At 41.2% G+C, this 21,123-nt stretch overlaps 1 protein-coding gene across 1 annotated transcript in view; it reads right to left on the bottom strand.

The window, feature by feature from the left end:
* Nucleotides 1-8,585, bottom strand: part of lrriq1 (leucine-rich repeats and IQ motif containing 1) — a 38,402-nt gene extending 29,817 nt beyond the window's left edge. Inside the window, exons 1-10 of the mRNA XM_071533127.1 lie at nt 8,466-8,585; nt 7,828-7,924; nt 7,368-7,450; nt 7,147-7,270; nt 5,485-5,693; nt 4,544-4,618; nt 2,648-3,880; nt 1,919-2,347; nt 1,058-1,210; nt 614-764 (exon numbers count right to left, since the gene is read on the bottom strand). Coding sequence (XP_071389228.1) covers nt 614-764; nt 1,058-1,210; nt 1,919-2,347; nt 2,648-3,880; nt 4,544-4,618; nt 5,485-5,693; nt 7,147-7,270; nt 7,368-7,450; nt 7,828-7,924; nt 8,466-8,585 — 2,674 coding nt within the window. The remainder of the gene's footprint in view (nt 1-613; nt 765-1,057; nt 1,211-1,918; nt 2,348-2,647; nt 3,881-4,543; nt 4,619-5,484; nt 5,694-7,146; nt 7,271-7,367; nt 7,451-7,827; nt 7,925-8,465) is intronic.
* Between the last annotated feature and the right edge of the window lie 12,538 nt (nt 8,586-21,123).

Genomic DNA, 21,123 nt, shown 5'->3' with positions numbered 1-21,123 from the left:
ATATAAATTGCATACAAAGAGTATAAGCATCTCTTAAGACTCAAGGTGAAATGAGACAGTCCAAAAAAGGCCCCCTATACATATGATATGAGTTGATGATTCGATTTTAGAAGGTGAGCCAAGACAAAATGTTTCAGTAAAGGCTGAATGTACAATTGAATGCGTTTATCCTCTTCCCTGGCCAATATCTATTCATGACTTTAGCCTCAGGTTCAGTATAGTAACTAAGTCACATTTCAATACATATTGTGGTACAGTGAATGGAATGCAGGGCTGGAAAAGAAGACAGATGCTGCCCTCTTGTGGACCACCGCAGACATGTCTGGAGCTGGGTTAGGCTCGTCAAGCTCTACAGAACATCCAAAGCCCCTACATGCACAGTTCAAAGACACGACTAACCAGGAAGTGTAGTTAATCAGAAACAATACAAATCACCAACACCTGGAGACCTCCCATGACACTTTCTAACAGTCACTTGGCCTTAAAAATCTTTTTTCCAAATATGTCAGTGACAACACACTTTCCTATTTAATCCATTAAGTCATTTTACGACTAATATTACAAATATCTCATGAATGTTTCATAAGATATAGTGAATTTTGGCAGGTCTCACCAATGCGGGTGATGGAGTTGTGTGAGAGCTCCAGAACATCCAGATTGTCAGCACCACTCAAACCATGGATGGATGTCAGCCGGTTGCGGCCAAGTCGAAGAACTCGTAAACTGGCCATGTTTTCACAGTCCACGAACGTGATGTCATTTTCCTGCAACAAAAACAATGCAAGACCATAATATATGACCATAATATATAAGCAGGGAGTTGACAGGTTTGTTTATCAATACCAATGACTCAACAACTACTTGGCAAAGCGCTAAGATTTCTGGCTTTCAAAACTAAATTTTCAGCCTGTACACTGTTTTGGAACAAAAACCCGCCCACTGGAATTTCAAGACACTCCCAATCCCCCCATGAGGGTCATAGATTATCTAATGTCCCTGTAAAACAATGCACAAAAAATGGCGATGATAACACATTATACATGGACCTAGCATCCACCTGTACGTCGATGTAGCAGAGCTGTGGGAACTGGCTGATGCCCTCCAGGGCTTTGAGGCCACAGCGTCTGAGGGTGAGGGAGCGAAGCTGGGGACACTGGGCAGGAGAGGGCAGGCTGCAGCCAGGCAGCTCCTCCAGCCTCACTGTGGTCACCTGAAACAGAGATGGAGGTCGACTCAGGGTTCAGGGTTTAGTGTTGGCACAGGGAAGGGGGATAGAGACTCTAGAAGCAAACAAAACAAGACTTTTGGAGACTATATTTCTAGTCAATGACCTGCCCAACAAGATCAGGCTCTTTCAAAATGCACTATTTAGTCTTGCTTTTACTTGAGCTATGATCTGTGTTCTGCTTTTACTTCTGTTTTTAGTCTTTAATTATTATGCGCATTTATGTTTTCTTGTACACATTTTTATGTATTGCTCACATTTTTAATTATCCTGAAAAGCACTTTGTAACTCAATGAATGCTCTATAATTATTATTGTATCTACAAGGGTTCTTTTATCCCAAATGCAATTAGTGTGGTCAACAAACTACAGTAAACTTAAATATGGGAGTGTAGGCTGTACACCGTGGGTATGAATGCACTGTTGTTGTACAGCTGAGAGATCTTTGTTCTGTTAATGTGATGTTTTGTTGATGTTTTTATCTTGTGGACATGTTTGTGTTTATATTTTCCTGGGTGAGACCAAGGACAATTTTCCTGCCTCGGCTGGACAATAAAGTTTATTCTATTCTATCATACATTTACCCTACATTTCAGTGCTCCAAACTATTTCACTCTTCAAAAACAACCCGCACTGTCAAGGGGGTTTGTTTCAGCCTGGCTGTATCACGGCTCACCACTCGTACACAGGTTACCTCTTGCAGGGACTTGCAGCCTCCGGACCGGAGCAGAGCGTCTGGGCAGAGAGGCGGCAGGCCCTCCGGGGGCCTCCTCGCCCCTCTCCGACTCTGGGCCGGTCCCCTCTGCTTCCTCCTGTTCTGGAGGGACAGCTTGGACCAGGAGGTGCAGTCCCTCATCCAGGACAGTCTCTTCTGCTCCGTGCGCTCCGGCAGGCAGACGGGTAAAGAGCTGGAAGCAGCTGGATCTTCTTCTGCACTCACAGTTTCACATATGGAGGTGTGTCTGGTTTTCTGACCGGGGGTTTCAGTGGAGTTTCCTCCGTCTCTGTCTGTTTTCTTTTTCTCGTTCTGAGTTCTTTCGTTTTCTCTTTCCCTCTTCTGCGGCTCACTTGCTCTTCTCGCCCTCTCCTCCTTTCCCTGATCCTCCACCACGCTCTTTTTCCCCTCCTCCTCTTCTTTGAGTCTTATTTCTTCTTCTCTTTTTCTGATTTCCTTCTCCCTCTTTCTCTTCTCTTCCTCATCCCTCTTTTTCCTCTCCTCCTCTTCCTTGAGTCGTATTTCTTCTTCTCTTTTTCTGATTTCCTTCTCCCTCTTTCTCCTCTCTTCCTCATCCCTCTTTTTCCTCTCCTCCTCTTCCTTGAGTCTTATTTCTTCTTCTCTTTTTCTGATTTCCTTCTCCCTCTTTCTCTTCTCTTCCTCATCCCTCTTTTTCCTCTCCTCCTCTTCCTTGAGTTGTATTTCTACTTCTCTTTTTCTGTTTTTCTCCTCCCTCTTTTTGTTCTCCTCCTCCTGCCTCTTCCTCTTCTCTCCATCCTCTGTTTTTCTCTCCTCTTCCTTCTTTCTCTTCTCTTCCTCATCTCTCTTTTTCCTCTCCTCCTCTTCCTTGAGTCTTCTTTCGTCTTCTCTTTTTCTGTTTTCCTCCTCCCTCTTTTTCTTCCCCTCCTCTTGCCTCTTCCTCTGTTCTTCATCCTTTGTTTTTGTCTCCTCTTCCTTCTTTTTCTTCTCCTCTTCTTTGAGTCTTATTTCGTCTTCTCTTTTTCTGTTTTCCTCTTCCTCCATCTTCTTCCTCTCTGCCTCCATCTTTATTCTCTCCTCTTCCCTTTTTCTCTTTTCCTCCTGCCTCTTCATCTTCTCTTCATCCTTTGTTTTTCTCTCCTGTTCAATCTTTCTCTTCTCTTCCTCATCCCTCTTTTTCCTCTCATCCTCTTCCTTCTTTTTCTTCTCTTCTTTGAGTCTTCTTTCGTCTTCTCTTTTTCTGTTTTCCTCTTCCTCCTCCTTTCTTCTTGTCTCTTCCTCCATCTTCTTCCTCTCTGCCTCCATCTTTATTCTCTCCTCTTCCCTTTTTCTCTTTTCCTCCTGCCTCTTCGTCTTCTCTTCATCCTTTGTTTTTCTCTCCTGTTCCATCTTTCTCTTCTCTTCCTCATCCCTCTTTTTCCTCTCATCCTCTTCCTTCTTTCTCTTCTCCTCATCTTCCTTGAGTCTTATTTCTTCTTCTCTTTTTCTGTTTTCCTCTTCCTTGTTTCTTCTTGTCTCTTCCTCCATCTTCTTCCTCTCTGCCTCCATCGTTATTCTCTCCTCTTCCTTCCTTCTCTTTGCTTCCTCGTCCCTCTTTTTCCTCTCATCCTTTTCCTTCTTTCTCCTCTCCTCCTCTTCCTTGAGTCTTATTTCTTCTTCTCTTTTTCTGTTTTCCTCTTCCTTTCTCTTCACCTCTTCCTCCATCTTCCTCCTCTCCGCCTCCATCTTTTTTCTCTCCTCTGCCATTTTTCTATTTTCCTCCTCCTCCTTTTTCCTCTTCTTACTCTCCTCCCTCTTTTTCTTCTTCTCCTCCTCCTCCTCTTGCCTTTTCCTCTCCTCTTCCTCCTTTGTTTTTCTCTCCTCTTCATTCCTTCTCTTATCTTCCTCCTCCCTGTTTTTCCTCTCCTCCTCTTCCCTCCTCCTCTCCTCCTCCACCTGTCTTTGTAGGTTGCTGATCAGCTCCTAGTTGGTACAGAGAGTCACTAGAGTTACAACAAAGCAAGTTGTCTCATTTCACTGAGATACATTTGATTGCAAGTACATAGCAAATGAAAATGGCTATACCAAAACACTACCAAAAGCCCATTCAGTAAATTATTTTTATTTATTTATCTTGTGTTGTGTTTTTATTTCTTCAATTGATATTTTATTACTTTCTTACTATTATTTTTAATACTTTTCTGCGAAGCACATTGAGCTGCTTGTGGATGAAATGTGCTATATAAATAAAGTTAGACTTTCTGCTAAAAGTGGACTGGACTTGACTACAGATGGAATATGGAGCTATCAGCAGTGTAGATTGGATCAATCTGGTACTTTCAGTCAGGGATTCCCAATTTTGTGAAGGATCACAAAATGTTATGCATTAGGCTTTGTTCCCCATTTGATTTGAGATTTTCACCCAGGAAGCCGCATGTGAGAAGATTTTTGTTGTAAAATATGATTTAGTACAGACTATGGTCAAAATATTCATTCTTATGCATGCTCTCATTGTGCTAATCAATAGTTGGTGAGATAATGATGAATTTAAACTATTATTAATTTTGCTTGGGACTCCCAGAGCTCCTTTAACAGTTAACCGGTTGGACATTTAGCAGTAAAAGAAACAACAGAATTCAGACAAACCTGTTGCTGGAGCAACTCCTGTTCAAGTTTGTCCTGAGCCTTCTTCTCTGCCATCTCAACATCTTTCTGACGGAGCTGGATACAGAAAGCAATAATAAAATAATAAGATAATAATGGTATACCATTATATCATTTTATATTTTTAGAACATTGATGATAAATGGATGTGTTGCATCAGGCTATGAGGAAAAGTGAGCTGATTTAAAGGAACAGCTTGATATTTTGAATTTTCTGTTGGTTATTTTTCTTTACCACACACACACACACTGGGGGAAAAGGTTTCTACATCGAATCTATTATTTTTACTCTATTGAATTTCCAAAGAAGAAATTTGACTTTTTGCTTGCCCTCCTCAGAGAGGTCAGAGGTATCAGGCTCAGCTTGAGATGGTAGGGATTGAGTGTCTTGCTCAAGGACACTACAGCAGGACGGATGCTTGCTCAGGTGGTCAGTGTCTAATCACTATGCCACTCTGATCCCCTTTTAAGCTGACTGCACCCCTTGGTTTCAATGAGGAATGTCAGCAATGCTCACAAGCCAGGAAATAAAACTAAAGGACAAATGTAGTATCCTTTTTCCCCAATGAGAAAAGTGTCAGTGGGAAAATATTTTGTTTAATCACTACGCAGCGGATTAATACATGGTTTCTCACCTGAAATAGTTCCAAAAGTAAACCTGGCTAAATCAACTATATTGCCTTAATGACATTTCATTTTTTAAAAATTATGAATCTACAGGCATATAAGGTCAGTCTTCTTACTTTGGGATAGTGCTAGTATGATCTACCAGGGACACATGGATGATTTTAGCGGCTATGTTTTCATCACTTAACGGATAAGTTAATCAACAGGCCAATCTCCCCAAAAAATAGTGTATTCCTTTAAGAATAACTAGGCCAAATTAAAAATGTTATGCCTTAAGGGAGTCCAGAACTGTCTCACCTTCTCTGCCTCCTCTATCTTCCTCAGCTCCTCCTCAAAGTCTCTTTCCCTGAGTCTCCTTTGCTCCTCCTCTCTCTCCTCACGCTGTCGCTTCTCTCGCTCCGCCTGGTATTCAGTGTGTTTCTTCTCCTCCTCTTCTTTCACGGAGCTCTCATGGGCCCTAAGTTCCACTGCCAAATGCTCCAAATATTCATCTCCTTCAACTTCATCTGTAACAGGGATAAAAACTTAAAAACCTCATTCAACCTTGTCATCAGTTGAATGAGCTAAGAGGAATACCGTGTACTTGTGAGATTGTGGGCTCGAATCCAGCTCAAGACCTTATGATATGCTCAAGAGCATATCATCCCCTTTCCTGTCACCCTCCACTGTATACTATGTGGTGCAAAAGAAACGCCTCAAACATAATCAATAAACAAGTACAGTAAACATGATGCAGGCACACCTTGGGCCAATCAGTAAGAAGATGCATCTTCCCTCCAGGTTTAATCAAAATCAGACCAGTGGTGTAGCAGTTCTTTCAAAGTTTGAACTTTTGACCATTAACTGTAGCGCCTCCATCAAGCCAATCAGTGTAATATTTGTAAACGCCATAACACAGTGACAAAAAGCTTCATCCCTGCAAGTTTAGTCAAAATCCAGTCAAAAGTGGTGTCTGAGATATCACATTTATGTTAAAAATTGTAACCTTTAATTATAGAGCTTTTATTAGTCCAATCGGTGTAATTTGTAAGGAGAGCTGGATTTGTCAAGTTTCATGTCAATTGGACTTGGTGTTAATGGAGTTAGGGCATTTCAAAATTTGAAATTGAATTATAGCTTCCCCAATAGATACAAATTTTACAAATGCCAGAACACAGTGCTAACATGCATCATCCCACAAAGTTTCATCAAAATGAAAATAATTTATCCTTTTTCTTCCTTTAAAAGACCCAGTCTTCATATATTTACATCAGTTTGATACTATTTACTATGATGTGTATTATGAATTTACATCATAAAGATTTACACCACCCTACAAAGGAGGGAAAACTCTATTCTGCAAATGAAAGGTGGGTAAACAGAGATTAGTAGGGTTTATCCTCCACTGGATCCCTGGATTCATCATCGCTGCGCCACACTGACAACATAAAATAGGACAACGCTGACCTCTATTGGGCAAATGCTTATATCACAAAACAGCCCTTGACTTCCAAGGCCTCAGACCAGGTAGCCTCAACAGTGCAGAGAAACAGGAACAGAAAGGAGAGAGGTGACATGTTAGCACAAACTGCATGTACATCTGTGTAGTAAACTGTATCATACATAACAAGGCAATCCTTCCTACTACCACCTCATTTATATGCATACTGGAATACATATTTTCAGATTTTGTAGACTGAAAATACTATTCACTTCAAACTACAGTAGAGGATACAGGGGACCAAAATCATCTTTCCAAAATGATCTTTCTTTTTCTTTTTCATATTTTCCAGGTGAAACACATCATATATATAGAGATTGTGTACTTTCTAATTTGAAAGGACTCCTGGCTTGTATTACATGGTGGTAGACACTCTTGTGTTTTCCAGTCTGAAATGCATATTGTTTCAGCCAGCGGAGTTGACACAGCACTGCACCGAGCATTTTCACTTCACTTTTCTGAATAATTAAGTACTGTACCTTCATTGTTGAGGCACACTGACACATTGTGAGTGAGAAGTGGCTCTGTCTCTGTGGGAGCAGGAGGAAGGCTGGTGACAGGGGAAGTGCTGCTGCTCTCCTCATTTTCTGTTTCACCAATAACCTGAGTCAGGCAAACCAAAACTTTAGACTACTGGGCCACAACTTGTACACCTGTATTTTGGTATTTTGGTTGACTTTGGCTTATAGTAAACGGTTACCCGCTCAATCAACATCGGCAGGTCCTCATCGGGATCAGAAGGCAAGTCCTTTGTGTCCTCAGAGCGATGTGGAGCGGTGAGGTCTGATATCCGATGCAAAGACACGACGAGAGTGATATTCACTACCATGGTGGGAAATGAACACCATCTACCAGCCACATGCTGCTAGGCTGTAGTCTTGTCTACAATACCAGCCACTTTAACAGGTAACCAACCATCATTTGGTGGAGGTTTCTTCTATTCCAAAAAATCTACTGATGAAATAGTGAAAGTGCCTGGTTAAATGTGGGATTTAGCAGCCATTTTGGAGACACAGAAGCTAGTTTCCTGCCTTGCTCGCCACAGATGAGAGAGGCAGGGCTTCTGAAGGATAAGCTACATATGAACAGTTGTACAAGGTTAGAAACTGCATACTTGAAAGGGTTGCATAATTTGCCGGCTATTCAACAAGACGTCATACCTTCAAGGTCTCCGAGCCTGAGTTTTTCACAAACCGCCGCTCTGCTTGTCAGGGAGTCAAAATAGCTGAGCATTGACTGTGGGATTTCATCTGAGGCCTATAGTCAGAAAGCCAGTTTAAAGTTAGGTTGGTCTTGTCACAAAAAGCTTAAATGAAGGTTGTCAATTCAGTAAAACCGAAACTAAAGCAAAGTCTCTGCCTCTACCAAAACCTCCAAACATGCTTATATCAATTAAGTTCTAATGACTGATGACTGACAATGTATTAGTATTTGGTCAGTGTGATAAATTAGACTTGGGTCATTAAACTATCAGCTTTGAGGAAAAATTGGTCCTGAATGGTCCCCTGTTTTGTTTTTGTTTTTGTTTTAGACAGATTTATACATTATAGATAGATTTATGGCAAATTCTGCTGAATGTTTTTACTCTTCATTACAATGATAAACACTAGAATATCAATTTGGGGCTCAATCAGATTATGGTACTCAGGTATGGCAAGTGCCACATCTTCCCACACCCAGCTGACTGAACCTGACCTGTCTGTCCAGCTAGCAAACATTAATGTAATCACCTTTTCAGTGCTGAGGCTTCAGCAGCAGAAGCCTCTCATCATAAAACTGACAGCTTAACGTAACCTACCTCATCTTCGTGAAACAAATACACCTCCTCCTCTTCATTAGTTTCTAATTCAGCATCAGAGATGAGCAGTTTACTCAGCTCCTGCATGAGAGCTTCATCCATTTCATTAGCAGCCGTCATGCTTTTGAAACGTCAGTGATCCTATCTGACTCGCATGCAGTGCATTTTAAAGTTACATAACTGCCGTTTGTTATCTAGTTGCTATCATTATTCAATAATGAACATCCACACTGCCCGTTTATCTGGGTAATTAGCTGTCTGACAAGTTGAAGGTAACATTAGCATGCAGGAAACATCAAACAGATCCTTTCGCGTCTAGCTGAAATCCCGGTCTCCATGGAAACAACGGCGTAAACTACGTAGCTGCGCTTAGGACAAACAGTGCAAAAGGCAAGAGGAAAATTAGACGTTTTCAGCAGGTTAGGCAAAGCTTCGTTTACTCTTCGTGTATAGACAAAGCAAACAGTATAAAAGATACGAATTTAATCAGTTAGATCATAAGCTGTCACTTTAACAACAAAGAGACATGAGAAGTCACATTATGAGCATATAAGAGATGCAACACTTTACATCACCTTGCCATCTAACAGGTACAGTTTACAAGATCAAAGAGAATTTGTTTTACAAAATGTACAAACTGTGGACACCCAGGCTGCATAACTGCAATATTGCTTTGTGAAAGTAAAATTTGGTGTCATGGACTGGTGTGGGCACTGTGGGCATCCGGCTGCAGAGGGGTCAGCGGGCCTGAGACCCTGTAGGTGAATCACAGGACCAGAAGAACAAAACTGTGCTGGGCCGTGAACAATGCACACTCTCTCCATGGCATTTCTGATCACAAAGACCGGTTCCTCTCTCCCGTGGTGAAAGCGCTGCACTTGTACTCTGTCTCTTTGAGGAGATTCCAGTGGCCCACACAGGTTTTCCCATACACATTCCCAGGGGCTTTCTAAAAGGAACCCAGTCTCCTTCCTCAAAGTTTCGCAGAAGAACAGCGTGTCCTCCATCCCAAACTGTTTGCTCCGGAGACACACCGAGGCCTGTTCTCCGTTCTCGTGACTCTCCAGGAGGAAAACAAAACAACAGAATGGCGCCAGATCAGACTCATTTTTCCTTCAAAGACCAACACTGAATTCCACAGCGACAATGAAAGGCACAGCATCCACCACACTTACTATGTGGCCTGCAAGGTCAACACCATCACAGGTCTGGGCGCGGACATGCTTTCACAGAGGTCATTGTGGGTCGTGGCACGACTTCAGTCCCGGGGCTGACGGGCAAAAGGGGGACAGTTTGGTGCGGCCCCCGTTGTTGGAGTCAAACTGCCTGTCCCCTCTGTTTCATTAGGTCCTCTAAGAATCATTGACCAAGTTCAATTGCTCAAAAAGGCTCCATCAGCAAGCCTTGTCCACTCCGATTAGGGCCAGGCCCTTTGTCAGTGGGCAAGGTGTCCGTCGCTTTTGTCCGGGGGCACAGAACCCAGACAGCGACCAGACAGGCCCAAGCTGCAGATTTACACAGCAGATTACGGCAGTCAATGGCGGCTCCGGCCCAAACGGAGCGGCGGTTTGGATAGCAGCCGCGTGTTTATACTGTCAAGGGTTTTCTGTTACTCGTCTGTAGCTATTGGGCCTATCAAGCCTATCGTTTCCATCTGGGGGCTTTGAGGAAAGAGGGGGTGGGGGGCCAAAATTGACAGCCCCCGCCTCGTACCTTTAGTCCTTCTCTTACTGCACCAGCTGTGTGTACAGGTTGCAAGTCATAGACTGGAACTTACATCAATTCCTTTCCTAGTTATGATACATTTAGCTGTAAAAACATAATTTATTGTGTGTGTAGACTTGCTTTAAGATTTCTGCCAAATTTAATCCTCATGCATTTAATTAATCACTGAAAGCTAAAATGAAAATATCACCCAGAAAAAATATATTTTCCATGCATGAACTCAAGCTGACACTTCAAACCCCGGTACTGGAAAAACGGATGACTCCTCTCAATGCACTGAGCCAGATTATAGGCTTCTGAGAGCTATGCTACTTGCAGTTAGACATGATGGTATTTTAAAGATATTAGGTGCACGTGAGGGGGCAAATATTTAACCAAGCTAATCCTGCACGAATGGAAGCCTAATCACTCTTAAGTTGCATTCTTGTAATTATCTGCCGTCACATCAAATTCACGATGGCGCAGCCCATATCTGGTGTCTGTTCCTCCCAAGTTCCCATAGCTACCTGCAGAAGTCCAAATTGGTGCAGTTCACCCACTTCACCCTCTACACCCTCCAAAATGAGATTATCTCCCCTTCAATGGGATGATGATAACAGCAGTGAATGGGTCAGACGCGGACACAGATTTGGCTTGCCTTTCAAAGTTATCGTTACGTTGCCAGTGTGACCTTAGTACATCTAAAGCTGCTTCAAATGACTGTGGGATTACTGTAATCAGAAATTCCCCCCTAACAAGCTGGAGGCTGGACGCTCCAGCTTCATTCAAGTGCAGTAACAGGTCGACTACTTTATATTCAGAATTTAGACACATCCTCCAAGTTATGGTTAAATGAGTGTGTGAGGAATACGGGGGTTACACACTCAAACTCAAACGCACCCATTGCTTCTACGTTCTTTGCAAAATATTTACCAGTCGCATGCTGAGAACAGGATTTCCCTGCAGGGCTATCAATGCTAACATTGACAACCGGGTGCAAAATGAAATGTGGACTCTCCTTTGTTCACTGAGGGACTGAATAAAAGGACACAGAATAGGCTAAGCTAAACTGGACTCTTAGTGTTGAGCCACGCTCCGTGTAAAGAGCTCCACTGTGCAGACACAGAATGGCTCTTAGTGTACGAGAGGGATAAACTGCCTGAGCTGGAAGAGACTCAGTGCTGGCTCTCTCAGCTTGTGAAAAGAGTGTCTGTAGTGAGGCATTTGCTACCTAACACAAAGTTCTGCACAAATGAAGAAATATGACAAAAAATGATGTATCACAATTGATTGATTTATCCTTTCTGGATGATCACTGCAGCAGAAGTGATGCTGCAGACTTAAAGTGTTCTCTCTCCTCAACCATAGAGGAGCTTTTGCATCTGAACAGTTCAAATCCCCACCATATGGCACCTAAGAGAGATAAAACAAGCCATAGAAAGTATTTGCAAATACAGTTAGGTCTGGTGTGAGTGCCTCGGAGTCCTCCGGCCGCGCTGCACACTCTGGTCCCATGACTTGGTGTTGGCTCAGTGTCACAGGACAGTTCCTAGGAAGAGAGGAGGCTTTACTGTAGCTAATCCTCTCTTTGAAAAAAGCATCTCCACCTCCAGCCAAAGAGCGCCAGAGGTGAGCCTGAGCCACATTACTTCCATTATGTTGTTGGAAATGAACCCTGTTTGTGTGTGTGTGTGTGTGTGTGTGTGTGTGTGTGTGTGTGTGTGTGTGTGTGTGTGTTTGTCTGTGGGGGGTAGAGAGAAATGGAGAGAGAGAGAGAGAGAGAAAGAGAGAGAGACTTGATGCTGGTCTTTCGTCCTGCTGGTCCTGCTGTGTTTGGATGGTCACTGCCTGTCACTCTGTGTATGTGTGTGGGCAGAGGCTTCTCTGTACTCTTGTTTATTAAAGTAATAAGCTAATCTGAGCCATTTTCTTATAAATAAATGTTACTTTTGCTACTCTCTATTGCTGATTGATCATAAAAATATTGTGATTTTTGTGAACCTATATCCAGTTCATGGAAGCTTTTAATTTGTTCTATCTGTTCTAAACACTCGGTGTCTGGTGTCTCTTTCCTGGGAAAAATCCTCTACCATACAGGAAGTGATGCGTTTTATGTTTCTGGTTTATTTAGAACAAACAAACCACTACTCAATACCAAGAAGTAACGCCACTTGATTCTGTGTTTCCTTTAAGGTGGTAAAAATATCTTTCTATTTTACTTGATTTGATGATTTTAATGCAATGCATTTTGCTTGTTCTTTGATATGAATTTTATCTTTTTATCTGTCTTTTATCTGCCTTCTATTGATGTAAAGCACTTTGAGCTGCAAAAACAAAAAGACAAAAAACTAAAAACATTAAACATATATCTTTATGTTTATTTAATTACTGAAGTTAGTTACTTTTACAAGTACACAAGGTTTCGTTCAATTTAAGTCACGTTTTTATTTTTATTTCAGTTTACAACAATGTTTTTTAACACCCAGGTTTCTTTAAAGTCTTGCTTTTATTTTACAATAATAACCTTGCATTGGTGCGGAGACAGAATGACATAAGTACATCCAAAACACAAGACTTAATACAGATGTAAACAAAAGAAAAGAACACCAAAACACTGTGGCTGCTAACGCTGGGAGGCTAAATGTTGCTTCTAGCCCCCTAGCTAAATGAGTTATTGTGTGTGCTGCTGGACCTTCTACATCAGTGGTTCTCAACGAGGGGTCCAGGGACCACCAGGGGTCCTTGAGGGGATTCCAGGGGGTCCCCAGCAAATTGATGAATTGTTAAACTTCAACATTATTTCATTTACAAGAAGTTAACACAATTAGAGAATGTAGAAGAATGACTGTTTTGATCATAGTTTCACTGTTATCTCTCTACCTACAATACAGACGGTCATGGAATTCTGGACAAAATCATATCTAGCAATAAAAGATATCATCAGATTTGGGTCAGAGAGACAAAATCTCATCAAATGGGGGTCCGTGGCCCTAATGTGGACTAAATTAGGGGTCCTTGATATGAAAAAAGTTGTGAGTCACTGTTCTACATAACAAATGGGACTGGATTGGAAACAACGGCCCCCAAAAAAAATCCCTCTGCTGAGAGAAAAACCTCGAGTGACCCCCAGTTATAAAACAAGAACACCGCGACTCAGACAAGACACAACATGGTGGGAGCAGATAGCATTTATCACCATCTACTGTTTCCATCCAAACTCCAGCCGTCAGCACTTCTCATGGCCTCACAGTCTCATCATGACTCCCGTCTAGAAGCTCAGTCCAACTCTATCAAGGCTGTCAGTGGCTAACGTCACTGTTGCCTCACCAGTGACTGTTTTCTTTTGCTTTATCAAGGCAGGTTGAAGCTGCACATCGCCTATCGCAGCACAGAGGCTTTTCTGTTTCACAAAGTAGCTCCCAGACAGCACATGAACTACACTCTGCTTCCCTCGAGGAAAAATGTAGCTCTTCAAGGCAAAAGCGCACAATCAAGGTTTGTCAGTCTTTTAGAGTTAAGCATCCCATAATGTTATAAATAGTAAAACTAGACATGAATAAATCAGAGGATTGGAATGGTGTTGGGAGACGTTTGCTTCTTTATAATGCAGAGACAGTTATTCTATGATGCAGAAATGGAGCGCAGAGAATTTGGGGCCGTAATCCTGAAAGTTCAAAGGTCATTTTGGTTAATCCTTCGCTCTGCTGTTCGACTTTACTTCCTTGCCTGTCACTCTTCACTGAATGCTCTCATCAAAAGTAATAAACTACCCATAACTTAGTGGAATTGATTGCCCTTTCGCCATACTTAATATTGAGCGCTGACAATGTGATCCGTTATTGGAAAAATATTCTCACTCTTACTTCAGTGATTTGAAATGGCTATTCTGATAATAAAATGGATTTTGGAAGTTTAGTTGTAGTATACTCTAGAAGATTCAGCTGACGGAATTAAACTGTCTATGTTAAAATTAAATTAGTACTTCAAATTAACATGATATGTGTGCATTCTCATTGTCTGCCTATTTTTCTTTCCATGGAGAGGAGGTGTGTTCAGAAACGGAAGCAGCATCAAATCACTGAGTCGCTCATTCATGCCAGCTCCGCATGATTTCCATTGGCTGAAAGCTTGTTGGCTGTGTGACGCGGTGAAAACCAACGCCGCAACTTTCCAGCAGAGGTTTGGGAGGGCTCGCCTCGTGACAGCCGGATGGCATCGTGTTACCAAAGTCAGGGTTAGGCCATGAAGAATTCAACAGGTAGGCAAAGTAAGCCGCCATCTGTGACTGGCCCTGTGTTTACCATCACAAGATCAAAACAGAAGCCTATAAACAGAGTGATAACTGGCTTCATTCCCGTTCAGAAGCAGATCACAAAGCACAACCTCGGACATTTTGGTTATTTTTCCAGTCAAACACCTAATTTACACCAGGAACAAAACTGTTAAATGAATATGAACTTCTTCTATACTGTATGATCACATGTTTGGATACATACACACACCGGAGGCTGGTAGCTTTGGGAAAGACAGTCAGTGGATATCAGGGGTGAAAAGGGAGAGAAATTCCCTGCTTCCCCAGGTACAAAAGCCAGGTATAGAATGGAATAGAATAGAATAGAATAGAATAGAATAGAATAGAATAGAATAGAATAGAATAGGTTTGGGGATGAGACAATATATCGAAATTCAATATAACGGCATATAACGCAATACAAAAATGTGATAACGCGTATCATGGGGTGGAAAACGAAATCGTGATATCAGCTCCATTTTATTCTGCTGTAGTAATCACAAATGAGACGGATTGACCATCACAATTTCACAAGCTCTCCATCCAAATTATATTATTGTCGCTTTGTAATGATATTGCTAAATTGTTGTTTACATTCTAGCGAGCCAATGCCATCGCTAGAAAGATCTGTGGCTCAGAAATAAACATAATTCTGCACAGTCATTGAAATTTTACTGTATTTATTATATCGTATCGCGGTTGTATTGAATCGTGAACCCCACATTGTGTATCAAATCATATCATGAGATAAGCATATTATTCCATCCCTAGATAGAATAGAATAGAATAGAATGAAGGGTTCTGACAACACTCAGAGAGAACTATTTACTTGTGTTACATTTAAATATGTAAATATATGCGTTCTGTTATTATACCACATATGTCATATCTCTTTCTCAGCCTAACATCAACCCACTCATCCACCTGGCTGTCACCCAGATGGCCAGTCTGTCTCATGCGCAAGGTCGTCTGATGCAGCTGTGGTTTAGTAAGGTATTACCGGTTGAAAAAAAAAAAAAAGTGGAAACTGAGTGGAATATAGCACATGTTGGGGCAGAGCACAATAGACTGGAGGTGAGTCAGAGAAATGAGTCACAGCATGGTGAGGGCCAACAAAGAAGTCTTGAGGAAATATCAAATGAATTCAGCAAATCAAAAACACAATCTCTTATATCATCTTTCACAGACTGAAAGATAGGCTTGAAGAATAGTAGAATAGAACAAACAAACAGAAATAGAATATAATCATAATCTGACCTCAGTCATATTGTAGCACAATCACGACTATATTAAACTGAATTTCAAATACATCAATAACCTGAAAGTCTAGTCAACTTAAGTTCAATTAACTAGGCATTATATTTTTATAGAAAAGCCTTTTTAGGATTTTATACTTACTTTACCTTACCTCACCTGGTTTTACTCCTATTCTTAATGATTATGTCTGTGCTGTTATTGGATTTGTTCTTATCTATGCTTTTAAACTACAGAATTTTTGCTGTTTTTCATTATCTGACTTGTATCTTTTGTCTATGTTATCTTCTCAGTTGAATTTATTTTGCTCTGTAAAGCACTTTGAAACTGTGTTTTGAAAAGTGCTATATAAATAAAAGTTATTATTAATATTTAAAAGGTGGACTGATGGATTTGGCAATGAGTGTTTTACACACTCCAGACAAGCTTATTCAGTTATAACAAAGCATTTGTTATAGTTTCCAATCATAAAAAACATATATATATAGATAAATGTACTGTATATATATGAATATATAATATGGAGACACACACACACACACACACACAAACATACACATATATAATGCCAACCTGTAAATCTGCCAATAGCCATCAAAGCAAGAACTCTTTTTAGATTGTAGAAAATTTGAATTAGCATCTTGAAGATGCTCTATCTATTTACATATATTTGTTGTTGTATTTTTATTTGTTATATGTATTTATTGGTATTTAGTGCCTTTTACTCCACCACCGACCTACAGCTCTATTCTTTCCTGCTGCAGTGACCTCCCAATTTCCACTCAGGGATCAATAAAGTTTATCTTATCTTAAAACTGTTTCGGTTTTACAGGAAATTCAGCTCAATTATAATCTTTTTTCATTTTCTTTAGCAGTCTTGGCCATTTTCTCACGGTCTGGACGCCCACCGCTGCTGAATGAACACACCAGAAACTCTGCTCTCCTCGACCGATTCACCAAGTCGTTCTGTCAGGTGGCCCCAAATGACTTTTCAGGAAGGGAGGTGTTATCTTTCTACTCGCCATCCTCAAGGCAAAATGTTCTTTGAGATGGCTGACACCAGTGTGTTTGTCTGTCTCAAGAGTGGAGTCACCATCCTTATCCAGGAAGAAGCACCCATTCTTCTAGCCAGCCAGTGACATCACTGATTCCCTGAAGGCTAAGCCCGCCCCTCCCCCATTACCTACACAAACGAAAAGATATACATATACAGTAGACACAGACACCCGCACACACACACACTACACACACACACCAGCTTGTCGTGCTGTGATAACAGCTCTTATCAAATCACATTCTTGTAAATGTATGACCCTCATAATCACTTCAGAAGTTGTACACCAAACAAAAAAACAAACATCTTTGCAGGTCACTGAACTATAAATATTACCAAAGATCAGTGGTGGAAGAAGTACTCAGATCTTTTACTTAAGTAAAAGTAGAAATACCACAGTATAAAAATACTCTGTTACAAGTAAAAGTCCTGCATTCAAAATTGTACTTAAGTAAAAGTACAAAAGTATTAGCATCAAAATGTACTTAAAGCAACAAAAGTAAAAATACTCATTATGCAGAATGGCCCATTTCAAAATAATACAGTATATATTATATTATTGAATTATAATTATTGATGCATTAATGTGTAAGCATCACTTTAATGTTGCAGCTGGAAAAGGTGGGGCTGATTTCCACTACTTTATATACTGCTGGGTAGCTTACAGTCATCTATAATAATACATCACAATTTATTAGTTGATTATATTTTGTATTAATAATCTGAATCTGCAACTAGTAACTAGTAACTAGTAACTTAAGTTATCAAATAAAGGTAGTGGAGTAGAAAGTACAATATTTCACTCTGAAACGTAGTGGAGTAGAAGTATAAAGTAGCATAAAATGGTAATACTCAAGTAAAGTACAAGTACCTCAAAATTGTAATTAAGTACAGTATTCGAGTAAATGTACTTAGTTACTTTCCACCTCTGCCAAAGATGAATGTCAGCTTCACTTGACTGGAAGACAATCAAGGAGAAATCAATTACAAACCCAGCGATTCAGGAGAGATCGATTACCAACACTCCACAGTACATAAGGACAGAAGCAAGCGATTGCATGTGTGTATATTGGGGTGATGAAGTCAGCGCCTCCAACATGTTTTGTTGAATTAGGCCCTCGACAACTCAAAACGGCTCAACAATAGTATCAGTATCCTCGACCCGTCCCTCTCTATACGAGCTGTCAACACTGATCAGGCATTAGAGTAGGCTACACAATACTATTATCAGCTTTATTATTGATGAGATTGATTCCCGTACTTAAGCCCTGGCTGGTATCCTTGAAGTTGCAGATTGGAGTTTCAGTTCTACAAACATTTCTCTGAGGTTAGAGCTGCTGTGGAGGCTGAAATCATCTCAATGGGCGGAGCCAAAGAATCATGTTTCTGGAGTGCAAGTTAACTGGCAAACCTGAATGGCAAAGATAGAACTTTGGTCAAAATATTAAAAAAAAATAGAAATACCACAAATTACTTTTTTTTTTTCATTCATTCATGATCATGGCATTCATGATGTTACCTAGATAGCTATAGGCTAGTATGGCTAGTTTGAACTTGGAAGGTCAGCTAGGCTAACATGCTTGCAATTTTTTTTTTTTAATGCCGTTATCTCGAGATCACAAGTTAATTATCTCGTGATCTCGAGAAAACAAGCTTTGTTATCTCGAGATAATCAACCCATTATCACGAGAAAACAAAATGTTGTTTCCTCTTATTACTTATCATTTTTATGAGAGATCAGGAGTGCCATGCCAGCATGCATAGATGGCGTCTTGACAACTGACAACAACGTAACTGCAGCAAACAAAACTACACATTTATGCCTTGACTTACTGTTCAGTTATGAATCCTCCCTGACAGTCATGACAGTAATCTTGAAGGCTGAAATCAGGTGTTCTCCATAATTATCCCGTGATCTCGAGAAAACAAAAGTCATTTTCTCGTGATAAATTATCTCGTTATCTCGAGAAATCGGCCTTTTGTTTTCTCGAGATAACGAGATAAATTAACCCGTTATCTCGAGAAAACAAGCTTTGTTATCTCGAGATAACAAAATAATTAACTCGTGATCTCGAGATAACAGCATTAAAAAAATTATTGCAAGCACGGCCGTTCTCGGCTTCCGTACTAACTAGCTAATCTAGATAACATACAATGGCTAAATTGCATTTTTTTTCACTTAGAAGCTAGAGCGCTAGGCTTCTTATTAGCTAGTTCCTCTCTTATATATATATTACCCCTTACCCCCTTTTCCACTGGGCTTCCATTTAATGCTATTTAGCCAGAGAAACTGTGGTTCTTTGGCTCCACCCATTGAGGTTTAACTCAACCAATGAGATAATTTCTGCCTCTGAGAAATATCTGTATAACCAAAAGTCCAATCTGCCTTTAAACGCACAGTATGTAATTTCTGCCGCTAGGGGTAAGACGTAGTTTGATGATGTCGTGAAGTAGCGTGGGATCATGGGAGTTTTTTTTACGGGGACAGCTTCGGCATGAATAATCGTGATCCGTCACGAGTGAGCAATAAAAACAAAAGAATGAAAAAAACAACAGAGTGGCTAGCTAGCTAGTTGGCCGACTTCCTTCCTCACTCTCTGACGGATCATCTGGTGTTTCCCGTGTTTCCCCGGAAGTTAGGGGGTAAAGGGGATATGACGCCATTGACAGGTGACCAAATGAAATGCACCGTTACCTTGAATAAAATTACGGATTTCTCTGGGTTTGAACATTGTTGGAAACATTTGGGATACTGTAAGTACACAACTCAAAAAAATATATAACATAGGTCTAGTCGTTTTTAAATATATTGATGCGGAAATGTTACATAATATACCTTTAACTTCACCTATAGAGCCACTGCTGTCCTATTAGCCGGAGCCATGGCTGCTCAAGCCTTTATGACTTGAGGAAAGCCTGACCACAAAACCCTAAATCACTCAGAAGCCATAGTACATAACGCCACAAATCCACTACATCCACTTATCATTGGCCTGTCAGCCTTGTTGTTGAGCCTCAGCTGCTAGTTCTGTGTATCTAAGCTTCTTCCGTCTTGTCCGCTGCATCCTCCCAGTGAGCTGTACAAAGTGGACGGCCTGCTGGATGTTGAACCACAACACCAGAGGTATCGCTCAGGTCTCAGACTGCTGCTGACAATATGACAGTGAGCTGCAGGCCCACATCATCTTCTTCTTGCATTTTCCGATTCCTCGCCTCCCCTAGTCACACGGGTTTGTTGTCAGTGAAATTTGCCTCTTCCTTTGTTCTCTGTCACATAAAAAGCCAGTGAATGGAGTTCACTTAAGCCCGAAAATAGCATTACGCTTAAAATAGATCACTCTAACAGCTTTTTAAGAAAAACTGTCAGCAATAGGCTATGGAAATTCTGTTTTTGTATTTATTGATTTAGAAGTGTACGTGAGTGTGTGCTGACATTTGTGATGGTGGTGATGAACTAATGCCTCTCTGAGCTTTTGAATGGGCGGTAAGATTGCACTAATACCACATGTATCTAAATCAATTGATTGTTTTTCAGCATTTATAGACCATCTACAGCTTCATTAACCAAACAAAATATGACCCAATTGTATTCAGCATGGGCATTGTTCCCCCCCCCCCCCCTCCTCCCCCCTCTCCCTCCCCCCCTCTGATTGCAGGATTTCTCTGCAATGTGATTGGATGCTGCTGCTCTGCTGATGAGAGATTGGCTATTAGGAGTAATCAATAGTGTGTCTCTACTTAGGTCGCTCTCACTGAGCTGCAACAGAGAGAGAGAGAGAGAGAGAGAGAGGGGGAGGGGGGGTGAGCAGACAATATCCTGGACATTTTGTACAGTGAGTATAATGGGCCGTGTTCATGTGCAAAGAAACACAGCACAGGGAGTATGATGTGGGAGATACACTTCACTCTCCAACACAGGAGACTGTAAAGAGCAGTGATAAAGGCTATCAACTGGAAGTAATAGGATTTGCCTGAGCATCAACCACACACACACACACACACACACACACACTTCTGCCTGGCAAAGACCGCATGACAACCACTGTGTGATTTCTGTGGTGATGTCCTTGATGCACCTGACACACACAGTGAGCGGCCATCATGTCGGGCGCCGGGGCAACTCAGGACAGCGAGGTGGGTGGCCCCGGCCCTCGCCCCCCCTCCTGCCCACCAACGCACACCAGCATCAGGTCTATAGAATCCATGAAGACATGATGGTTTGAGGATTCTGCTGTGGCAAATGCTTTGAGCTGCATTCATAAAAGCTCTTCAAAAAGACACACTGATTATTTCATTTCAGTCTGTAGTTGGAAGTCTTCAAGTAATGAACTCACAGTAATATTCCTATAAGGACT

This window comes from Centroberyx affinis, unplaced genomic scaffold (assembly GCF_046629955.1).
Source record: "Centroberyx affinis isolate AG114_WGS23_722 - 3 ecotype Tasmania unplaced genomic scaffold, CSIRO-AGI_Caff_v1 ptg002325l_1, whole genome shotgun sequence".
Taxonomy (NCBI): Eukaryota; Metazoa; Chordata; class Actinopteri; order Beryciformes; family Berycidae; genus Centroberyx; species Centroberyx affinis.
This window is presented reverse-complemented; position numbering and strand designations above follow the sequence as displayed.